The sequence below is a fragment of the Budorcas taxicolor genome, chromosome 6, assembly GCF_023091745.1.
Source record: "Budorcas taxicolor isolate Tak-1 chromosome 6, Takin1.1, whole genome shotgun sequence".
NCBI lineage: Eukaryota > Metazoa > Chordata > Mammalia > Artiodactyla > Bovidae > Budorcas > Budorcas taxicolor.
In genome coordinates, this window is record NC_068915.1 from 102,499,973 (window position 1) to 102,524,094 (window position 24,122).

Genomic DNA, 24,122 nt, shown 5'->3' on the forward strand with positions numbered 1-24,122 from the left:
CCCAAGGACAGAGTAGCCCGGTGGATTACAGTCCATTAGGTTGCAAAGAGACGGATGTGACTGAATCGATTTAGCAGGTACCGCAAAGTAAAGATGTAAATTACCCAGAGGAATTCTTAAACTGCAGGCTTTGCAGAGTTCAAGTCTAAGAGTTGTAAGTTAATAGCTTTATGACCTGAAAGATAAGAATTATCATTAAATGCAGCTGGGGTTTATTGACATTTCTTTAAGAACAAAAATTTTCAAAACGTTTCAAATTCTGAAGTTCAAGAACGCTGGGTAGTTCAGCTCTGTAATTTCTATAATCCCCAGCAGGTGGCAGTATTGCTTTCTGTTATCATCCCAGAGAAGCCAGAAGAATCTGGAATTCAGAGCACAGGAGGATGGGTTAACCTTGGACAGAAATTTTCAAATTAAGGAATTAAGATTTTTTTTTTCACTAACCAAAAAGAACCCACGTTTCTGTCCACCTGGGAAGCCCCAAATACAGAGAGTGTGCATGACCTAATTGAATTCTTGATTTGAATATGATCTGGCTCTACTGAACTTGTCACTTTTCTGAACCTCTGTCTTTATTTTATTTAAGAAACATTACCTACATTACTGATAAGACAACTAATAAGAAATAGAAGGGAATGGCAACCCACTCCAGTACTCTTGTCTAGGAAATTCCATGGATGGAGGAGCCTGGTAGGCTACAGTCCAAGGGGTCGCCAAGAGTCGGACACAACTGACCAACTTCACTTCTTCAAGAAACAGAAAAGGATCACAACTAGACAGACTGTAGGCATACTACATGCTCTGGATGGTCTCCAAAAGTTCTAGAAATAAATGACATTGTCTGCTGCACTAAAAGATCTTGTGGGTTGGCAGAACCAAGGCACTAGCTTTTAAGGAACTTTTCTGCTCCACTAAAAAAGCACTGAGCTCCCTTGAGCCATCCACTTGCCTCTGCATCGTGATTCCCTAGTCCCTAGTCTGTGAAATCAAAGTTTATACCTTGTGAAATTGTGGCTGATAACTGGCAAGGATTGCTCATTCAGCCCTTCCTTCAATAAACATTAAGCCCCTAACAAGTTGGGGAGGGTTTGTTCCTAACATGCCTACATTCCTTTGGTTCAAAACTCTATTTTTCTTCTTCCCTCTTTGGCTTCTTTGGGTTATTTTATATCTTATGTTGACTCCCTTGGAGGTGAGATTACTGACTTCCACTTCAATATATGTGTGTGTGTATGTGTGTGTGTGTGTGTCTGTATGTGGGTGTGTGCACACACCCGCTAAGTCACTTTGGTTGTGTCTGACTCTTTGTGACCCCATGGACTGAAGCCCACCAGGTTCCTCTGTTCATGGCATTTTTCAGGCAAGAGTACTGGAGTGAGTTGCCATGCCCTCCTCCAGGGCATCTTCCCAACCCAGGGGTCAAACCCACATCTCTTTATGTCTCTGCATTGCAGGCAGATTCTTTACCACTAGGGTAACCTGGGAAGGCCTCCGCTTCAATATACTCCCCCATTTTTCCTTAAACTTCTCTTTTACTTTCTTCCCTGACCTTTCCCATCCTATACAGTATATTTATTTTGTTGTTGCCACAGTAAATAATTAAGGACAGATGCAATTTTTAATTATTTGAAGGAATGGGTTTAGGAAGCAGAAAATTTAAACCTCTGGGTGTATCAGTTATCTACTGTCGAGTGACACATCACCCCAAAATGTAGTGATTTACAACAAAGTAGCTATTATCTAAAAATTTCTATGGGTCATGAACCTCGCTGTGACTTAGCTGGGCCCTCTCTTTTGGGGGTTCTCACGGCTGCAGTAAACACGTTCATTCATCTCAAGTCTCCACCAGGGGAGGGTCTGTTTCAGGCTCACTCATGTCGGGGTTGGTAGTTTTCAGTCCATCACACGTCATTGTGTGAAGCCCTCAGCTCCTCACTGGCTGTTGGCTGGAGATCACCCTCAGTTCCTTGCCATGCAGGCCTCTCTAGAGGGCAGTTCATACACTGGCAGTTGGTTTCCATTCAGAGCACAAGCAAGAAAGAGTGAGCAAGAGGGAAGACACAGTCTCTTATAAGCTCATCTCAGAAGTGATATAACCATCACTTTTTTGTTTTAGTTCTTTTCTTTAAAAAAAAAATGTTTACTTTTATATATTTATTTATTTGACCATTCTGGGTCTTACTTGTGGCATGTGGGATCTTCTATCTTCTCTTTGGCATTTCTAAGCAGAAGCATTAGATTACTTTTATTTCACATATATCCACAGATGTTTGTGGACCAATGCCTGATGGCTCAGATCGTAAATAATCTGCCTGCAATTCGGGAGACCTGGGTTCGATCCCTGGGTTGGGATGATCCCCTGGAGGAGGGCGTGGCAACACGCTCCAGTGTTCTGGTCTGGAGAATTCCATGGACAGAGCCCGGCAGGCTACAGTCCATGGGGTCGCAAAGAGTCAGACGCACTGAGTGGCTTTCACTTTTTCAAAGATGTTTGTACAACATACAGTGACCACTTCTGACGCTTATAGCACTTTTTCCCCCAGTGGCCCAAAGAAAAAGGTTAGTGACACACGTGTATCACCACGGCAACACATGTAACACACGTTACACGTGTTACCCATGTAACACTGTAGCTCTGGGTGGAGCCCTACAGACGGAGGGTTGGGTTGCCTGCACGGCAACCGCCCTGCTCAGTCACTGCAGGAGGGTGATGGAGAGGCCATGGGAACTGTCGTGGGCAGAGGCCCCCACTCACCACAATCAGATGACTTACTTGGAAAAAACTTGATTTTGAGGACCCAGAGCTGTTCGGGATTTTTTTTTTTTTTTCCCCACTGTAGGCTATTACAGTGGAATAAAACTTTGCTCTTTACCAAATCTTAAGCCAGTGTTTTACTTGCATGGTTCTTAATACAAATTTTTGTTGCGGCTTGTGAGATCTAGTTCCACAATCAGGGATTGAACCCAGGCCCCCTGTATGGGGAGCTCAGAGCCTTAGCCACTGGGCCACCAGGGATGTCCCTACCCCTCACTTTTGCTGTAGGCTCTATGTGGAAAGCAGGCCACTGGATCTGGTTCAGTCAAGAGGAAAGGACTGCACAAGGCTGTGAGGATCCAAAGGTAAGGTTCACCGGGGCCACCTTAGAATTCATGCTACATAATGACTAAGAACAAAGGAGATTAGGATGGGGACGTTTGAGAAATTGTTTTAAGAGAGAAATTTGCTTATTTCTGGGCTTCCCTGGTAGCTCAGCTGGTAAAGAATCTGCCTGCAATGCAGGAGACCCTGGTTTGATTCCTGGGTCCGGAAGATCCCCTGGAGAAGGGATAGGCTAACCACTCCAGTACTCTTGGGCTTCTCTGGTGGCTCAGATAGTCAAGAATCCACCTGCAATGCGGGAGACCTGGGTTCGATCCTTGAGTCGGGAAGATCCCCTGGGGGAGGGCATGGCAATCCACTTCGGTATTCTTGCCTGGAGAATCCCCATGGACAAAGAAGCCTGGCAGACCACAGTCCATGGGGTATGTGAAGGTAAAGTTCTCTGGGGCCATCTTAGAATTCTGCCTGGCGCCTAGCACATGCTATATGGTGACTAAGAATAAAGGAAATTAGGGGAAACCCTGGCCGTGGCGGCCCAGGTGAGGTGGCGGGCAGGAGTGGAGGGGTTGTGGGCAAGGCTGACCCAGTGGAGCAACCAGAGCGGCTGGCCAGAGCGCGATTACTACTGCAGATCTCCGGTGCACAAGCGGCAAAAGAAGAAATAATATAAACCATCCATTATCCAGACTTTAAAGTCACGGTGAGAAGGAAGGTCAGGAGGCACACGGCCTGGCCAAGTATTTTTCAGAGAGGAACTCTGCTCTCCCAGTTCAGCCATCACCACGTGGTCACATCCCTGCTCACCTTCTTCAGTTATTCCGTTGTGCCATGCATTGAGAAAAACATTTAGCAAGGTCAAAGTCAATATCTCTAAGCAGTGGACCCCAGGTGCTTTTAACAAGTCCGTTGAACTGCCTGTGGAGATCTGGAGCAGCAGCCGTGTGTTTCCCAGTGCAGAGAAAGTACTCGGAACACTGGACACCATTTTCCTCTTCTCCTGTGCCATAGACTTTCTCATCAGTGGTATCTCGCCGATCGGCTGAATTTGTGATGGGTTCTATCTTGTGGCATGTGCTTTTCCGCATTAGTGGTGTTCATCTTTGGCACTCTCACGGAACGGCTGCATTTCTACAACAAACGGCTATTCTGCAGCCTGGGGATCATTGAACGGCCTGCTGCCATCCACCAGCTGGCCCCGCATGGCTTTTGTTACCAGCAACTGGTTTGGGAAAGCTGGAGTTGTTTTTGGTCTCTGGAGTGCCGGTGCCTCAGTGGGCAATACTTTGGGAGCATGTCTAGCTCCTTCCGTTCTGCGGTATGGTTATGAGCGTGCCTTCCTGGTGATGCTGGCTGTGCAGTTTGCCGGTGGGACCATCATGTTCTTTGGACTCCTGGTGTCACTGGAAGAAATTGGTTTCCCAGGTATCGAGACAGAAGAAAATTTTGAAGAAGACTCACACAGGTCATGAATTAATGGTGCCGAAAATGAAGAAGAAGCTGAGCCTAATTATTCAATCCAAGAAGGCAATATTGTAACCCAAGTCAAGGCAATAAGCTTCTACCAGGCTTGTTGCCTTCCTGGAGTTATAGTGTATTCACTGGCCTATGGGTGCTTCAAAGTAAAAGTCGCTCAGTCATGTCCGACTCTGTGGGACCCCATGGACTAATTCTGCAGGCCAGAATACTGGAGTTGGTAGCTGTTTCCTTCTCTAGGGGATCCTCCCAACTCAGGGATTGAACCCAGGTCTCCCACATGGCCGGCAGATTCTTTACCAGCTGAGCCACCAGGGAAGCCTAAGAATATTGGAGGGGTAGCCTATCCCTTCTCCAGGGGATCTTCCTAACCCAGGAATCGAACCGGGGTTTTCTGCATTGCAGACAGATTCTTCACCAGCTGAGCTACCAGGGAAGCCCTTGAAGTTAATGAATTACTCCTTCTGATTGCCCTTTTATCTGAGTATCAACTTCAAATGGAAGGAGGCCGAAGCTGACCAGCTGGCCATTTGATAAGATGTTGGAGGAATTATAGATGGAATTTTGCAATGCTTCATCTCTGATGTGTTACAGAAAAGAGCACTGCTGTTAGCTCTCAGTCTGCTTCTGTTCTTTCGGTCCCTCCATGGATACATTTGTTCTCCAAATGATAAGTCCTTCAATGCACTTGTCACAGGATTTTTTATTAGTGGACCTTCTAATATAATTCAGTTCAGTTCAGTTCAGTTGCTCAGTTCTGTTCGACTCTTTGCAATCCCATGGACTGCAGCACGCCAGGCCTCCCTGTCCATCACCAACTCCCGAAGTTTACTCAAACTCATGTTCACTGAGTCGGTGATGCCATCCAACCATCTCATCTTCTGTTGTCCGCTTCTCCTCCTGCCTTCAATCTTTCCCAGCATCAGGGTATTTTCTAATGAGTCAGTTCTTTGCGTCAGGTGGCCAAAGTATTGGAGTTTCGGCTTCAGGATCAGTCCTTCCAATGAACACCCAGGACTGATCTCCTTTTGGATAGACTGGTTGGATCTCTTTGCAGTCCAAGGGACTCTCAAGAGTCTTCTCCAAAACCATAGTTCAAAAGCATCAATTCTTCGGCACTCAGCCTTCTTCACAGTTCAACTCTCACATCCATACGTGACCACTGGAAAAACCATAGCCTTGACTAGATGGACCTTTGTTGGCAAAGTAATGTCTCTGCTTTTGAATATTCTGTCTAGGGTGGTCATAACTTTTCTTCCAAGGAGCAAGCGTCTTTTAATTTCATGGCTGCAATCACCATCTGCAGTGATTTTGGAGCCCCCCAAAATAAAATCAGCCACTGTTTCCACTGTCTCCCCATATATTTGCCATGAAGTAATGGGACCAGATGCCATGATTTTAGTTTTATGAATGTTGAGCTTTAAGCCAACTTTTTCACTCTCCTCTTTCACTTTCATCAAGAGGCTCTTTAGTTCTTCTTCGCTTTCTGCCATAAGGGTGATGTCATCTGCATATCTGAGGTTGTTGATAATTCTCCCAGCAATCTTGATTCCAGCTTGTTCTTCCTCCAGCCCAGGATTTCTCATGATGTACTCTGCATATAAGTTAAATAAGCAGGGTGACAATATACAGCCTTGATGCACTCCTTTCCCAATTTGGAATCAGTCTGTTGTTCCATGTCTAGTTCTAACTGTTGCTTCCTGACCTGCATACAGATTCCTCAGAAGGCAGGTCAGGTGGTCTGGTATTCCCATCTCTCTCAGAATTTCCCACAGTTTATTGTGATCCACACAGTCAAAGGCTTTGGCATAGTCAATAGAGCAGAAGGAGATGTTTTTCTGGAACTCTCTTGCTTTTTCCATGATCCGGCAGATGCTGGCAATTTGATCTCTGGTTTCTCTGCCTTTTCTAAATCCAGCTTGAACATCTGAAAGCTCACAGTTCTCATACTATTGAAGCCTGGCTTGGAGAATTTTGAGCATTGCTTTACTAGCGTGTGAGATGAGTGCAATTGTGTGGTAGTCTGAGCATTCTTTGGCATTGCCTTTCTTTGGCATTGGAATGAAAACTGATGTTTTCCAGTCCTGTGGCCACTGCTGAGTTTTCCAAATTTGCTGGCATATTGAGTGCAGCACTTTCACAGCATCATCTTTCAGGATTTGAAATAGCTCAACTGGAATTCCATCACCTCCACTAGCTTTGTTTGTAGTGATGCTTCCTAAGGTCTGCTTGACTTTGCATCTAATATTTTTAGCTTCACTATTTCTGTGAACCTTGGTCGTCAGGAGCTGATCCAAGTGAGCAATGAGGCTTTGGCGATAGTCACTGGGATGATGGAACTGGGAGCATTGGAGCTGCCATGGGCCAGTATTTAGTGTCTTTGATCCAGGACAACCTAAGATGGATGTGGATGTTCTACTTTTTCATTAGTATGACAATTTGCACAATTCTGTTTATTTCACCATTAATAGTGAGGGAAATATGCTGTCTTATGCAAAGACAACCAGTCGCGTTTTGACTGAGTGACTGGTGCCCACAAAAAAAACAAGAATAACAGGAGACACATCAGGGCTATTATTTAATTGACCCTATTTTGGGTTTGTCTTAAGAACTCCAGCGTAACCTCAGATTGCCGAGCCTCTTTCAGCACGGTCAGCCCCTTGGAGATGCTGACCAGAGCGAAGGCTGGGTTGTTTTTTCTACACTGCAAGAATTATTGTTAATGATTTTTATTCATCTTCTTTGTTTCATGACTGTACTGAATGGAGGGCCTATGAATCTGCCGACAACTCTGTTGGCCTGTGGAGGTTCATTCCTTTAACCATAAATGCTTTTTTAGACCTTGACCCCTGTTCTCCAGCCTGGAAAGCCGAGTGACCTGAAGCAGTCGTGCCTGGTTGGTAGCAATGACACGCTCCATAAATAGAAAGGATCATTGCATTTTGTTTCAGTCATGAGTTTACAGACAGCAGCTCATCTCTGAAGCATCAAATCCAGGTCCAGTGCTCCAGCTGGGTCCAGCGTAAGCCTGTCTTGGACAGAGAATGCCTTAGTTAAGCTCTGGTGGGAAAAATCACACCACATGCTGCGTGGCTCAGTTACTCTGTGTCTGCTCTGAAGTCCTTCAGCTCCAGAAGCAGAAATATCTTCCAGTGATCGTCAAATCTTCTCCTCTGTCTTCATTCAGAATTACCTTCAATGCCTGGAAGTCTTTTGTCTTCCTTTCAAGGACCATGAGATACCTCAGTTGTGGACGTTCCAGTATGCAATTTATACTGGAAGTACTCAACCCCAGGCTTGTTCTCTGGGAACTTTTTAGGATCCACTAGGAAGCCAGGAAGCTTAGCCCTATTTTCAGAGGCTCTATCTCGGTCATAACTGGGTTCCTTGCGTTACCTCAGCAGAAGACTAAAATCAGAGAAAAAGGAAAGACCTTTTGGCCCTCTATGCATTAAGTATGTGACGTTGAATCACGGTGGATTACTAGGGCCTGAGTGGTATCTATTCTTTAGAAGTCTGTAGAATATATGTCTTCAAGGCTGTGAATTCTATACTAATTATCATATTTTAAGGTTATCCTTATATATATTTTAAATATGGAAGTGAGCAGGTGAAAAATGTGAAATTTTATGGTTGCCTAATTTACATGGAGTTAGGGAAAATTTTTCAATTTTTGCTTTAATACTCTCAAATGTGTATTTATAAACTTGTTAATGTTATTTAATCAAGCAGATTTCCAATCAGTTAACTGCTTAATACTGACCAAAAGGAAAACTATGAAACACAGAAAGGGAAAATAAACTGACTTTTATAACATAAAAAAGAAAAGGAGATTAGGATTCTAATGAGATGTTTGAGAAATCGTATTGAGAGAAATCTGTATATTTCTATTTTTGTGTCCATATGTGTATAAGTTGGTGCCTTTTAATAAGCTCTGTTCTGTTCTGTACTTGAAAAACTGTACCTCACTCTCGCTTTTTCATGGGCTGTTCTCTGTTTTTGAAGCACAGTTCCTCCTCCTCTTTAGTCAGCAAACTTTCATCTGTGAGTTTCAGAATTCATCTTAGTCATCTCTTCTTCTGTGAAGTATTCCCTGAATTTCATTTTCAAGGAAAGCTAAGTGTTTTTTTGGTTTCAGTTCAGTTCAGTCGCTCAGTCGTGTCCGACTCTTTGCGACCCCATGAATCGCAGCACGCCAGGCCTCCCTGTCCATCACCATCTCCCGGAGTTCACTCAGACTCACGTCCATCGAGTCCGTGATGCCATCCAGCCATCTCATCCTCTGCTGTCCTCTTCTCCACCTGCCCCCAATCCCTCCCAGCATCACAGTCTTTTCCAATGAGTCAACTCTTCGCATGAGGTGGCCAAAGTACTGGAGCTTCAGCTTTAGCATCATTCCTTCCAAAGAAATCCCAGGGCTGATCTCCTTCAGAATGGACTGGTTGGATCTCCTGGCAGTCCAAGGGACTCTCAAGAGTCTTCTCCAACACCACAGTTCAAAACCATCAATTCTTCAGCGCTCAGCCTTCTTCACAGTCCAACTCTCACATCCATACGTGACCACTAGAAAAACCATAGCCTTGACTAGACGGACCTTTGTTGGCAAAGTAATGTCTCTGCTTTTGAATATGCTATCTAGGTTGGTCATAACTTTTCTTCCAAGGAGTAAGCGTCTTTTAATTTCATGGCTGCAGTCACCATCTGCAGTGATTTGGGAACCCCCCAAAATAAAGTCTGACACAGTTTCCACTGTTTCCCCATCTATTTCCCATGATGCGATGGGACAGGATGCCTTGATCTTCGTTTTCTGAATGTTGAGCTTTAAGCCAACTTTTTCGCTCTCCTCTTTCACTTTCATCAAGAGAGCTTTTTAGTTCCTCTTCACTTTCTGCCATACGGGTGGTGTTATCTGCATATCTGAGGTTATTGATATTTCTCCCGGCAATCTTGATTCCAGCTTGTGTTTCTTCCAGCCCAGCATTTCTCATGATGTACTCTGCATATAAGTTAAATAAGCAGGGTGACGATATACAGCCTTGACGTACTCCTTTTCCTATTTGGAACCAGTCTGTTGTTCCATGTCCAGTTCTAACTGTTGCTTCCTGACCTGCATACAGATTTCTCAAGAGGCAGGTTAGGTAGTCTGGTATTCCCTTTTCTTTCAGATATTTCCATGCTTATTGTGATCCACACAGTCAAAGGCTTTGGCATAGTCAAGAAAGCAGAAAGAGATGTTTTTCTGGAACTCTCTTGCTTTTTCCATGATCCAGCAGATGTTGGCAATTTGATTTCTGGTTCCTCTGCCTTTTCTAAAACCAGCTTGAACATCAGGGATTTCACGGTTCACGTATTGCTGAAGCCTGACTTGGAGAATTTTGAGCATTGCTTTACTAGCATGTGAGATGAGTGCAATTGTGCGGTAGTTTGAGCATTCTTTGGCATTGCCTTTCTTTGGAATTGGAATGAAAACTGACCTTTTCCAGTCCTGTGGCCACTGCTGAGTTTTCCAAATTGGCTGGCATATTGAGTGCAACACTTTCACAGCATCATCTTTCAGGATTTGAAACAGCTCAACTGGAATTCCATCACCTCCACTAGCTTTGTTCATAGTGATGCTTTCCAAGGCCCACTTGACTTCACATTCCAAGATGTCTGGCTCTAGATCAGTGATCACATCATCATGATTATCTGGGTCATGAAGATATTTTTTGTACACTTCTTCCGTGTATTCTTGCCACCTCTTCAGGTCCATACCATTTCTGTCCTTTATTGAGCCCATCTTTGCATGAAATGTTCCCTTGGTATCTCTAATTTTCTTGAAGAGATCTCTAGTCTTTCCCATTCTGTTGTTTTCCTCTATTTCTTTGCATTGATCGCTGAAGAAGGCTTTCTTATCTCTTCCTGATATCCTTTGGAACTCTGCATTCAGATGCTTATATCTTTCCTTTTCTCCTTTCCTTTTCGCTTCTCTTCTTTTCACAGCTATTTGGAAGGCCTCCCCAGACAGCCATTTTGCTTTTTTGCATTTCTTTTCCATGGGGATGGTCTTGATCCCTGTCTCCTGTACAGTGTCACGAACCTCATTCCATAGTTCATCAGGCACTCTATCAGATCTAGGCCCTTAAATCTATTTCTCACTTCCACTGTATAATCATAAAGGAGTTGATTTAGGTCATACCTGAATGGTCTAGCGGTTTTCCCCACTTTCTTCAATTTGAGTCTGAATTTGGTAATAAGGGGTTCATCATCTGAGCCACAGTGAGCTCCTGGTCTTGTTTTTGTTGACTGTATAGAGCTTCTCCATCTTTGGCTGCAAAGAATATAATCAATCTGATTTCGGTGTTGACCATCTGGTGATGTCCATGTGTAGAGTCTTTTCTTGTGTTGTTGGAAGAGGGTGTTCGCTATGACCAGTGCATTTTCTTGGCAAAACTCTATTAGTCTTTGCCCTGCTTCATTCCGCCTTCCAAGGCCAAATTTGCCTGTTACTCCAGGTGTTTCTTGACTTCCTACTTTTGCATTCCAGTCCCCTAGAATGAAAAGGACATCTTTTTTGGGTGTTAGTTCTAAAAGGTCTTGTAGGTCTTCATAAAACCATTCAACTTCAGTTTCTTCAGCGTTACTGGTTGGGGCATAGACTTGGATAACTGTGGTATTGAATGGTTTGCCTTGGAGACGAACAGAGATCATTCTGTCGTTATTGATATTGCATCCAAGTACTGCATTTCGGACTGTTTTCTTGACCATGATGGCTATTCCATTTCTTCTGAGGGATTCCTGCCTGCAGTAGTAGATATAATGGTCATCTGAGTTAAATTCACCCGTTCCAGTCCATTTTAGTTCGCTGATTCCTAGAATGTCGACGTTCACCCTTGCCATCTGTTGCTTGACCACTTCCAATTTGCCTTGATTCATGGACCTGACATTCCAGGTTCCCATGCAATATTGCTCTTTACAGCATCGGATCTTGCTTCTCTCACCAGTCACATCCACAGCTGGGTATTGTTTTTGCTTTGGCTCCATCCCTTCATTCTTTCTGGAGTTATTTCTCCCCTGATCTCCAGTAGCATATTGGGCACCTAATGACCTGGGGAGTTCCTCTTTTGGTATCCTATCATTTTGCCTTCTCCTACTGTTCATGGGGTTCTCAAGGCAAGAATACTGAAGTGGCTTGCCATTCCCTTCTCCAGTGGACCACATTCTATCAGACCTCTCCACCATGACCCGTCCATCTTGGGTTGCCCCGCAGGCATGGCTTGGTTTCATTGAGGACCACCAAGGCTGTGGTCCTAGTGTGATTAGACTGACTAGTTTTCTGTGAGTCAGCCATACTCACAGCAAACTAGTCATTCTAATTACTCAATGAAAACTAGCCAATCTTTTGGTTTACTCCTACAGTATGGGGAACTCTGCTGGAACTGCCTTTTACATATGTCTATCCGTCAGGGCTTTTACTGCAAATAATGATGTCCTCAACACTGTGTTCCCACTACACGTGCTTGACCTGTAACAGGAGAGCAATCAATGTCAGAATAAAGAATGAAGAAAGGAAACACCTCATACTTTGGAAACGTATTGTTTCAGTTTAGCCTCTAATCAAAAGGCTTCTTAAAGAGTACAAACTGGAAATAAATGGAGAAGAGCAACAGAATATTTATTGTTTAGTTGCTAAGTCATGTGTTATTCTTTTTCAACACCATGGACTAGGCTCCTCTGTCCATGCGATTTCCCAGGCAAGAATACTGGAGGGGGTTGCCATTTCCTTCTCCAGGGGATCTTCCTGACCCAGGGATTGAAACCACTTCTCCAGCATTGGCAGGCAGATTCTTTACCAATGAGCCATCAGGAAAGCCAATTATTCAATTACAGGATTTCTTATGTTAAATCATTGTTTTTCCTTGCAAATCCTCAGTCTACCTCTTATAAAGGTAGGATGGTCAGGTGATCAGCTGTGGACTTATTTGGGCTCTTAACTTTCTTCAATGGGGGTAAAACTATGTTCTACCATTTAATTGATGATCAAGGTATATGGATCTGTCTTTAGTAACACCAAATATCTTCGATCTTAAGAATATCAACTTGAATTCTCTGCTAAGTCTTAGCAGTGGGTAAATAGTTCATTTCTACCCCCCCCCCCCCACCAAGTGTTCTACTTTTACTCTCCTTCCAAATAAGACCATATATATCTTAGGAACTTTAACTGGACCATTTGACTTTCATAGAATAACTTTTACTGAATACATTTAAGTTACACGGAATAGTTATCTGAGATGACACTCACTATTATATTAATTGTATTAATAGATAATGCTGTGAAGGACATAATCTCCTGCGGTCTTCCTTATGTTGCTCCATAAAGAAATGCAAATCAAAACCACAATGAGGTACCATTTCATGCCAATATCCAAAAGTCTACCAGCAATAAATGCTGGAGAGGATGTGGAGAAAAGGGAACCCTCCTACACTGTTGGTGGGAATGCAAACTAGTACAGCCACTATGGAGAACAGTGTGGAGATTCCTTAAAAAACTGGAAATAGAACTGCCTTATGACCCAGCAACCCCACTGCTGGGCACACACACCAAGGAAACCAGAACTGAAAGAGACATGTGTACCCCAATGTTCATCGCAGCACTGTTTATAATAGCCAGGACATGGAAGCAACCTAGATGTCCATCAGCAGATGAATGGATAAGAAAGCTGTGGTATATATACACAATGGAGTATTACTCGCCATTAAAAAGAATTCATTTGAATCAGTTCTAATGAGGTGGATGAAACTGGAGCCTATTATACAGAGTGAAGTAAGCCGGAAAGAAAAACACCAATACAGTATACTAACGCATATATATGGAATTTAGAAAGATGGTAATGATAACCCTGTACGCGAGACAGCAAAACAGACACAGATGTATAGGACAGTCTTTCGGACTCTGTGGGAGAGGGCGAGGGTGGGATGATTTGGGAGAATGGCATTGAAACATGTATAATATCATATAAGAAACGAATCACCAGTCCAGGTTCGATGTAGGATACAGGATGCTTGGGGCTGGTGCACTGGGATGACCCAGAGGGATGGTATGGGGAGGGAAGAGGGAGGGGGGTTCAGGATGGGGAACACATGTACACTCATGGAGGATTCATGTTGCTTTATGGCAAAACCAATACAATATTGTAATTAGCCTCCAATTAAAATAAATAAATTTATATTAAAAAAAGAAATTTCTCTAAGTTGTTATTACTAGGAAATACAGTATCTCTTGGGCAGCGGATTTATTTTAAACTTATCTTCTCTGTGGATCCTGTAACCAATAATGTTTTTCTCCTTTTCAGCTGCCAGAAAGTTTAGAGACATACCTGTGGTTTGACTTTCAAAAATGCATAATTTATGAGTTGGATTTTTTTTTATGTACTAACCTTTCAGTTAGCTTTGTTTTATTTTCCTATCCTTAGTCCCCTTCACTCAGATTTGCCTATCTGGCTTTTTCCCATTTGTGTATTTTTGTAAGTTTTTGCAAATTCTTTTTATAGTAACAAGACAGGGCTAAACTAAATAAAAATACAGTTATCTTATTGGATATCATGGTCAATCCTAGAGCATGTGCACTTCAAAAGAAAGTGTATTCTGGCGATTTTTAAATGTAATGTCTGGAAAATATTTAGGTCTAACTGTTCTGTTGTATCATTTAGGATCTCTGTTGCCTTACTGATTTTCTGTCTAGAAGACCCGTCCATTGATGTGGGTGGGGCATAAAAGTCTCCTACTATTATTGTAGTCCCATCAATTGCTCCCTTTATGTCTGTTAATATTTATGTATTTGGGTGCTCCTGTATTGGGTGCACATGTGTTGACAAGTATATGATTTCCTGGCCTTTTGGCTAGGATCAAATGCAGAGTGGAGGCTTCGCGGGTGGCACAGTGGTAAAGAACCTGCCTGCAGTGCAGGACACACAGGTTCGATCCCAGGGTTGGGAAGATCCCCTGGAGTAGGAAATGGCAACCCATTGCAGTATTCTTCCCTAGAAAATTCCATGGACAGAGGAGCCTGCTGGGCCACAGTCCATGGGGTCACAAAGAGTCGGACACCACTGAGAAACTGGGTACACACACGTGCTTCCTGTGCCTGGATATCTGTTTTCTCCTTTAGGTTTGGAAAGCTTTCAGCCATAATTTCTTCAAATATATTTTTGACCCACTTTTCCTTCTCTCTCTCTGGAATCCCTATTATGTGTAGATTGGCACGCTTTGTAGTATCCCATAGGTCTCTTATACTGCTTTCTTTCTTTCTTTTTTTTTTTTTTTTTTTTTGACTTTCTGTTCACTGTTTTGATTGGGTGATTTCCATTGTTTTATCTTCTAGATCACTTATTTGCTCTTCGGCATTATTCAATCTGCTAATCATTGCCTTTAGCACAGTTTTCATCTTGGTAAATGAGTTTTCCAAGTTTTCTTGGCTCCTCTTTAAAGTTTCTAATTCCTTTTTATAGTAATCTTCATTTCTACTGATAGCCTATCTGAATTCCTTCAGTAATGAATTTTCATTATCTCCTTTTTGAACTTGGTGTCTATCAAACAGAAGCAGTCTGTTTTATTATGCTTTTGGTGAGGGGGGTTCTCTTGGTCTTTTAACTGGAAATAGTCCCTCTGCTTCTTCATTTTACTTGTGTTTCTCTTACTCTGGGAATTTAAGAGAAACAATTGTCTCCTGTGGTCCTGAAAGGCTGTTTTTTGTGTAGGAGTGCCCCTGTGTAGCCTGTGTGGGTTTAATGTTTTTGGTGTGAGGGCTGTTTCTAGTGTGGATGCCTGCTGCCTCTTTCCTCAGTGTGTCCTAGCCGTTATCCCCGTGATAGAAGGTGTGACTGGTGTTGTGATGACCAGAGTCTGTGCTGGATGTTGAGTGGGGGCTCCTCTTTGCTCTGTGGTTGTCACAGTCCTGTCAAGGGCAGGATTTGCTTCCTAGCTGATGGAGTAGAGGTTCCCAGATTCATTTCTGGGTTGTGGCATGAAGCAAACAGAACTGGAGTGCTCCTGGATGTGAGAGTTGGACCATAAAGAAGACTGAGCACCAAAGAATTGATGCTTTCTAACTGTGGTGCTGGAAAAGGCTTTTGAGAGTCCCTTGGACTGCAAGGAGATCAAACTAGTCAACCCTAAAGGAAATCAACTCTGAGTATTTGTTGGAAGGACTGATGCTGAAGTTCCAAAACGTGGGCCACCTGATGCAAAGAGCTGACTCATTGGAAAAGACCCTGATGCTGGGAAAGATTGAGGGCAGGAAGAGAAGGGGACACCAGAGGATGGGATGGTTGGATGGCATCATCAACGCAATAGACATGAGTTTGAGCAAGCTCTGGGAGATGGTGATGGACAGGGAAGCCTGATGTGCTGCAGTCCATGGGGTTGCAGAGTTAGACATGACTTAGGAGAGGAGCCACTGAATATTCAGAGCTGTCCACTGGGGAACACACTTTGTGGTGTTACCTGTCACCCGGTGTGCAGGATCACAAAATGTACTGTTGGCAATGCCCTTGGCCCTGCCTCAGCCAAGAGAACGTCGGCACTCAGCCCTGGTGTCCCTCAAGCATTGTTTTTGCAAAAGCACCAGTGCAGACCCACAGAATTCAGGTCCCAGGTCCACAGTTGTTGTGCACCTGGACCAGCCATGGGAGCTATGGAGGCAGCCCAGCCTTGCCTCCATGTACACGCACCCAAAAGCCCACGGATACCAAGACTGGATCCATCCCAGCCACAGTAGCACCCATGTCTACTCAGATATCTCACACACCCTGAGTTTACAAAGCCAGCGGCAGTGGTGTATATCCCTAGCCACAGGGAGAGATTTCAACCCAGTTTCTTAAGAACTGGGGCTCCTGGGGCTCAGCTATGGTTTCAACTCTGCTTCTGCATGTAGACAACCCACCAATGCCTGTGCCCAGAGCCTACCTAGGCAGCGGCTGGTGTTTACACTCTGAGAGTCCACTGAAGTGGTGCCCTGTTCACTGAGAGTATCTGTGAGTGCGGGGAGAAAGAGGCTGCTATGGTGGGCCCCCTCCTCCCTTTATGCAGCATTTAACAATGGCGCTTATCTACTAGGGCAGGCTTAGGCTTTTTCCATGAACAACCTTAATTGTGACAATAACACACTCCAGCCCCTTGAGGCTGTTTCCATGCAGCCAACCCCAGCCCTCTCCTTCCCTTCTAAACCACCATGCTTCAGCACCCATTCCCTGCCTGTACAGCAGATGTGTGTCTCAGCCTGGGGTGCATGGAGTGGTGACGGGACAGTGAGCAGTCACACCATTCTCTCCTCCCACAGCCCCTGGCAAGTACAAATCTATCTTCAACCTGTGTGGATTTGTCTATTCTAGACATTTTATGTAAATGGGAAAGTACAGTATGTGGCATCTGTATCTGCCTTTGTTTGTTGTTGTTGTTTAGTTGTGACGTCGTGTCCGACTCTTTGCGACACTATCCATGGGATTCTCCAGGCAAAAATACTGGAGTGGGTTGCCATTCCCTTCTGCAGGGGATCTTCCTGGCCCAGGGATCGAACCTGCATCTCCTGCATTGGCAGGTAGATTCTCTACCACTGACCACCGGGGAAGCGCTGCCTTCCTTGACTAAGCATAATCTTTGGGATGTTCTACATCCTTTTCTATGGCAGAGTAATAGTCCATTCTGAGGATACGGCATGCTTTGTGCATCCAGGTACCCAGGTGTGGACACTTGAGTTGTGTCCACTTTTGATCACTGTGAATACGCATGAAATAGTTCCTCGTGGGTGAAGGTTTCAATCCTTTGGGCACACCTCGGAGTAGAAGTTACCCTTTTCTTGTTGTTAATAGTTCTTATATTGGATGTCCCCTCTTTCACCTGCTGTGGGTTTTTCCTTTCATCACTCAGTGCCTTGCACTGGGAGGCCCTCCTGCTCGGCAGGTGTGCCCCTGGGGCACAGGGAGAGTCTGGAGTTAGGCTTACAGTTTGGCTTCAAACACAGGTTCCGGGCTGCAGCTCCCTGCCCTGAATGGTGTGTACAGCCTCCCTGCTGCAGGGCTGTCACCGGTCTGAGATGAGCCTGTGAAGGCGCCCAGCACACAGAAGGGCCACTGTTAAGCCTGGAGCCTGGAGAGATCCAGCAGGACCTGCAGGCAGATGCATTTTGGTTATCAATGTGGGTATCCCCTCTGTCTTTAAGAGAATCTTCTATCTTTGACTTTTGCAAATGAAGGAGGAAGTATGAGCTTGTGTGAAGCTACCGTCCATGGGAGGAGAGGAGAGAGAGGGCAGGTTCCAGTGGGCAGGGCAAGAAACAGGTCCTTACGCAATTTTTATTTAAGAAATCAGAACACCCCAATTCCGTCCATTTCCTGCCCTTAGCCCACCAGATGGGCAGCTGTTCCCCTCATCTCTCCAGGCTGCTTTTCCATGTCCGGGGCCCACAGAATCTGCCAAGGGCTCACTGCTCTTGAAAGTGAATGAAGAACGTCTGGATCTCCTTTGGGTGAATGGTGATGTCAGGGCCTCTGTAGGGTGGCAAGGGACGGTGTGCGCCACCTGGGGGAGCAGAGGCGGTCTGTCACTCCCCTTTGGAGCTGCCTGCTTCCCCAGGTCACCACATCCCTGCAGCCCCCTCAGAACACTCCTTCTGTCTGCATTCTTGGGCCTCACTCTGTGGTAATGGTCTTCAGTTGGCCCCTTCCTGACCGGATGTCACTGCCCATGGGCCTCTTTCATTTACGGCATCCTCTGACAGCTCAGGGGACAGCATCCCCCTACATTTCATTGCCAGAGCAAATACTCATGGACAGGATGAAAGTGAAAGCTGCTCAGTCCTGTCCGACTCTTTGCGACCCCATGGACTATACAGTCCATGGAATTCTCCAGGCCAGAATACTGGAGTGGGTAGCCGTTCCCTTCTCCAGGGGGTCTTCCCAACCCAGGGATCGAACCCAGGTCTCCCACATTGCAGGCAGATTCTTTACCAGCTGAGCCACCAGGGATGGACAGGATAGACAGGATGGGCAGCCCCATTTTACAGATGAGGGAACTGAGGCCGAGGAGGAGCTGGTCTCCCCAGGTGCCGAGCTGGAGGAGCACACCAGCAGGGGGTAGGCACATGGAGCTGCTCCCAGCTGTGAGTCCCCTCCTCCCCATGCTGCTCAGATGGAGCCCTGCCTTGCTGCAAGATGGTGTCAGTCATGTTACCCACCCCCTCTCCCCATAATGTTCAGACCGGGAGAGAGGGGAGGGGAGGCAGGGGGTAGCTCCATCCCTGAGGAGGAAGGACAGTGCTGATTGGTAGGCTGGGGGCTCTTCTGCAGGAGCTTCCTTGAGAGGGTGGAAGGAGGAGGCATAGAGGGCGAGGCGCTCTGTGCTGCCACCATGCCCCCTTCTGCATTTACGTCTGCTCCTGAGACTGGTGTCAGCTTGTGAGCAAGAGGTGACAAGGAGGAAGTAATGAAGCCAGTGTGCTGCTGAAGCCAGGTGGGAAGCTGACAGTGTCTCTGATGACAGTGGGCTGGGAGTCAGTGAGGAAAGAGGCCACTCCCCACCCCTATATTCATGGCTGTGAAAGAAGGGCATTGGGAAGACACCACAGGGAGGGCTCCAGGTTGGGTTGCTGGGATTCTCTCGGATTGCAAGTATCCCTGAAGCCAAAGCAACAAGAGAGAGATTTAGAGAAATTCTCCATGAGCAGGAGACAGGTAAAGAGCTCAGATCCCCCATGAAGAGGGCAGACTGGGGATAAAGGAGGGGTCTCCATACATCACGGTGGTGTGGCACGGAGGATGTGGTTGGGCTGGTGCAGCAGCAGCCTCACTTGTAGTGAGGGTCAGAGGGTGATCCAGGGGTCAGGAGGGGAGGGAGGACACAGGCAGGAATCTGGGGGCACTGACATCCATCAGGGTGTCAGGCACCGTGTGTGCCTTATCAGCTGAAAGCATCAACATCCTTGTGGGGAAAGATCCTTGCCTCTCCATTCACAGGTGAGGACATGAAAGCCCAGAACCTGGGGTGGGGTGGAGGGGCAGGGAGCAGAATACCAGGCAGAAATGCCCAGACTCACACCTGGGACTGAGTGACTCTGATCACCTACTCCATAATCCATGTGAGAATCTTTTGTTTTCTGATCCCACAAATAACATCTGTGTTGTGTAAAAAGATTTACCACAAGAATAAAACAATAAACACACAAAATACAGGCATGTGGTAAGAATCAAAAAGTCTAGAAGAACATGAGTAGGAGGGGTTGGGGTGCCCTTATGCACCCCAGAGATCAAATCTCGTGTTTTTTTTTTCAAGACTGCCATAATGCATCTTTTAGCCAAGGTGGCATCTGAGTCAGGATGGTCACACTTGGGGTTTGACTTGGGGTCACACAAATGAGCATCTGCTTGTGTGTCCTGACTCAATGATCCAGGAGTGGGACATGGAGTGGGAATTCCTAACTCAGCCATCTGGGAGTGGGACGTGGGGTGGGGCAGGTTACCTGCAGATTCACCGTCACAGGCTGAGACAGGACAGGGTGCTGTCCCTTCTCATACAGGTGGTGAAGCCGCAGCAAGACTCGGCAGAAGTCCACTTTGGCCTGTCCTTGATGGCCTTAGGGACAGAATGAAGGGGGCAGTGAGGACCCCTGGTCTGTGCCTGGTACTTTACACACACCTACCTTTCCCATCTTCAACCTCCCACAGAAGCAGCTAACACAGCCCCTACTTCACAGACAAGAAAACCAAGGCTCAGAGAGGGGTAGGTGCTTGGTCTGCAACAAAAGAAGGAGTGAGGATTCCAACCAGGTCCAGCCGATGTTAACGCTCCCCACCATGCACACAGGGGCCAATGCGGATGCCTAGAAAGTCTTGGCCTCATTCACTGTTGTGGTCTTCACTGGGCCTGCCCTCCAACCTGCCAGTTCTCGGGTATAGTCTTTCTGCCTCTGCCCCAGTGAACAGTGGTGTGGCTTCTTGACTCTGAGGCCAACACAAAAGTGATGTGTCATGTCACACAGATGCTTTATCCTGTCCCTCTAATTGAGGAAGGCTGTGTTAGAAAAGAGTCTCTTGCTGGTCCCTCGTGAACAAAGGTGTAGGGCCTTCCTGCTGGACCCCACTAGACACATGGCATAGGGGTGAAACAACCTTACGCTGTGTTAGGGCCCTGAGAGTTTGGGATCTTTGTTATTTCAGCAGAAGAGTTCATAGACTCTCTTTCCCCCCTTCCTAATGCTGTGGTTAAGGACAGGAGCAACAGAAACAGGCGAAGACCTCTGGGTCCAGAACATGACAATGATGATGGTGATGGTGATGGTGGAGACGGTGATGCTGGTGATGCTGGTGATAATGAGGACCCTGGCGATGATGGCAGTGATGCTAACACGGGGATTGTAAGAGTCTGGGAGAGCAGGGGGCCCTCTAGCCATCTGCTGCTGCTCCCCTTGCTCGGTCACTTACTTTTCTCTAGGAGGAGGGACTTGCTTGCTTAGCCCAGGCTCATCTCTCCTCATCTTTGGTACAGGTTGCCTCCAGGAGGTGGGTTCTCAGTGGACTTTGCCTCTAACACAGGTAAGCATGACTGCTGCTGTAAGAGATGATCCCCCCCTCCTCTTCTGTGACACGTGGAGCGAGGTGCGAGAGGTCAGCATGAAGAAGCCATGTGGCTACAGGACTAAGCCACAGCCTCCAACACCCACATTATTAGCCACAAAGGTGGTATTTGGCCTCTGCCTCTTCCTTTCCCTCTTGATCTTCATCCTGCAGACCTCACACTGGAGTGTGCCAGCTCTTGGAGGGTCTCCAGGAACAGGGGGGTGGCTGAGGCAGGGTCAGCCCCACGTTTGAGATGCTCTGAGTGTAAAGGGACACATAAGGTGTACCTGGGCTCCCAGGGGCTTTGGCAATATGATAAGCTGTTTCCTGACAGTTGTTTCCTCCACCAGGAGGTCCTCCCGGATGCCCTGCTGGGGGCTCCCCTCTGTACACAGTCACTGCAGTCTAGATGGCACCTGGGCCCCACCTGCCCCTGGCTTGCTGAGTGACCTGCCTCTCAGTGGGCCTTCATCTCCTCATTTGGCAGATAAGGAAACCAGATGACTTCACAGAGCCTGGATGACTCTGAGGGAGCACCTTTGTCTGGTGATGGGTTTGAGGATCTAGTTGACAACCAAGAGGCAAGAGCAAGTCTGGATGCCTGAACACCTGCCTCACCTTTCTGAAGATTCTGCAGGTGCTTTGTGTGGTTTGAGTTGGACATCCAGCCTGGGATGCTGAGGATCTGCAGGTGGAGACTTGGAGGCAGCGTCACTGCTTCTTGCTGCTGGAAGTCCGGGTGAACCCGGGTAGTCTCTGCAAGGCAGATGGACAACAAGGAGAGAGTCTGGGCCAAGCTTCTCCTCCTGGCATTCAGAGCCCTCCACATTAAGTGGAGCTTTCCACACACATTTCATCCAACCTCACACCCCTCCAACCTGTGGCCCACACCACAGGCAGCCCGAAGCATCTGCTGGTGCAAATGCCATCTCCTCACAATACCTGGGGCTACAGTGACTGACGCTTTTGAACTGTGGTGTTGGAGAAGACTCTTGAGAGTCCCTTAGACAGCAAGGAGATCCAACCAGTCCATCCTAAAGGAAATCAGTCCTGAATATTCATTGGAAGGACAGATGCTGAAGCTGAAACTCCAATACTTTGGCCACCTGATGCGAATAACTGACTCATTTGAAAAGATCCTGATGCTGAGAAAGATTGAAGGCGGGGACAACAGAGGATGAGATGGTTGGATGGCATCACTGACTCAACGGACATAAGTTTGGGTAAACTCCGGTAGTTGGTGATGGACAGGGAGGCCTGGTGTGCTGCAGTCCATGGAGTCGTAAAAAGTCGGACACAACTGAGCGGCTGAACTGAACTGAACTGACAGTGATTGGTCAGGCTCGGGTCATGTGATTTGATCAGGCCAATCGGATTCTTTTCCTGGGATCTCGGCTCTTAAGACCTGAGCGAGTCTCAGTTCCTTTTGGGTGGGGAGACACAGAGTCCCAGAGCTGTTCACAGCTACGTCTCAGGTAGGAGGAGAAAGAAGGTCTGCAGTCAGAGCAAAGCTCAGGTGACAGAAAGAAGGAGAGAGTGGCCTCGTGAAGCATCCAGTGCCCAAGGCACAATTACACCCCAGCCCTTCTCTGGGGTGCGTTGGCCTCTGAATAAAGTCTCCTTGTGGCTCAGTCGGATCAGCTTCAGTTTCTCTCATGTGCCACCAGAGGCGCCGAGGGTGGGACCTGTGGATGGAGCTGACCACAGCCACGGAACTTGCTCACCATGGCAACATCTGTTCTGCAGGAAGGGCTCCCAGGTGCTAGGAAGGAACCACTGACTGACCCAGGAGCAGACCCGACCCTGCTGGTCCATCATATCCCCTCTCCTGGGAATCTGCCCCTGGACCAGGAGGTGGCCGGGAAGGCAGCTCTTGGCAGTCCTGAGAGAGATGGACATGAACACCCACTCCTGAGAGGCCCTGAGCTTCTGTGTCTCCCTCCTGCCCTGGCCTCTTCTCCAGCTCCTCCTTCTGTTCCACAAGAATCTCTGGGCCTGGTTGCCCCTTGGGATTCTTTTCTTCCAAACAAGAGAACATCAGTTGATAGCCCTTGATGTTGATTGCTGAACTCCCCCTGGTTCAGGATCCCATCTCCACCAGACCTCCAGGGCACCAGGCCCTCTCTTCGGCATCAATCCCTCTCCTGCTGAATCGGTTTCTGCCTGAGCTCATCTCACCCATACAGGCCAGCTCACCTTGGGGCAGGGATGACAGCTGCTCTGAGAGGAGGCCCTCTTACTGCTCAGCTCTCGAAGCAGCACTAGGGGTCTGTGCTGCAGCGCCAGCCCGCTCCTCTGGCCGAGGTCCCTGGTGAGGGTCAAGGGTCCCAGCAGGAGCCAGAGCACCGAGTGGATAACCAAGGTGTCGTTCAGCGTGACGTTGACAAACAGGGCCCACTGCTGTTTGATCAACAGCTGCCGATGGAGCATGACCTACAGGGAAGAGTCATCTGACAGGCCCCGCCTGGCCCCTGGCTGGCCCGTGGTGACCAGAGGGGCCTCCTCCTACCTCCATCTGCCCGCTCCCTTGGCTGGAGACGCCGTGCGCCTGCTCCGACAGCAGCACCTGCTCTGTCTGTCCTGGATGAAGGCCGACTGAGTCGTGGGGTAGTAATTCTGTGGGCAGAAATATTGCCAGACTGGTGGTGATGGTCATGGGCCAAGTGGGCCACCTGATCAGGCATCTCCCTCGGGCCCCCACAGGCACAGCAGCAGCTCAGGGCGGCACTGATAGCATCAGGGAGGCGCTCTCACTTGTGAGATGGATGCCCTGGGATTCAAATCCAGCTCCACTGCTTCCTGACCTTACGAGCTGGGGGACTCAGGCTGCCCAAGCCTCAGTTTCCTGACCTGTAAAAGGGGCTCCCAAACCATCCCTGAAAAACTGTCGCAGGAAGGGAACGAAGGCTTGTGTGTCAGTCCAGTCTGAGATAGGCTAATGGTTGCCCGATAGTAAAGGGCTC

The 24,122-nt window shown here is 47.0% G+C and overlaps 1 protein-coding gene and 1 pseudogene across 1 annotated transcript in view; one reads left to right on the top strand and one right to left on the bottom strand.

Annotated features, from left to right (window-relative positions):
- Positions 1 to 2,280: 2,280 nt before the first annotated feature.
- Positions 2,281 to 7,091, top strand: LOC128049557 (sugar phosphate exchanger 3-like; annotated as a pseudogene).
- Positions 7,092 to 18,029: 10,938 nt separating this feature from the next.
- The window catches only part of LOC128049558 (epididymis-specific alpha-mannosidase-like), a 35,136-nt gene continuing 29,043 nt past the window's right edge, over positions 18,030 to 24,122 (bottom strand). The window contains 7 exon segments of the mRNA XM_052641786.1: positions 18,030 to 18,127; positions 18,556 to 18,658; positions 20,064 to 20,176; positions 21,778 to 21,915; positions 23,400 to 23,592; positions 23,669 to 23,724; positions 23,727 to 23,775. Of these exon segments, the coding sequence (XP_052497746.1) occupies positions 18,030 to 18,127; positions 18,556 to 18,658; positions 20,064 to 20,176; positions 21,778 to 21,915; positions 23,400 to 23,592; positions 23,669 to 23,724; positions 23,727 to 23,775 (750 nt within the window).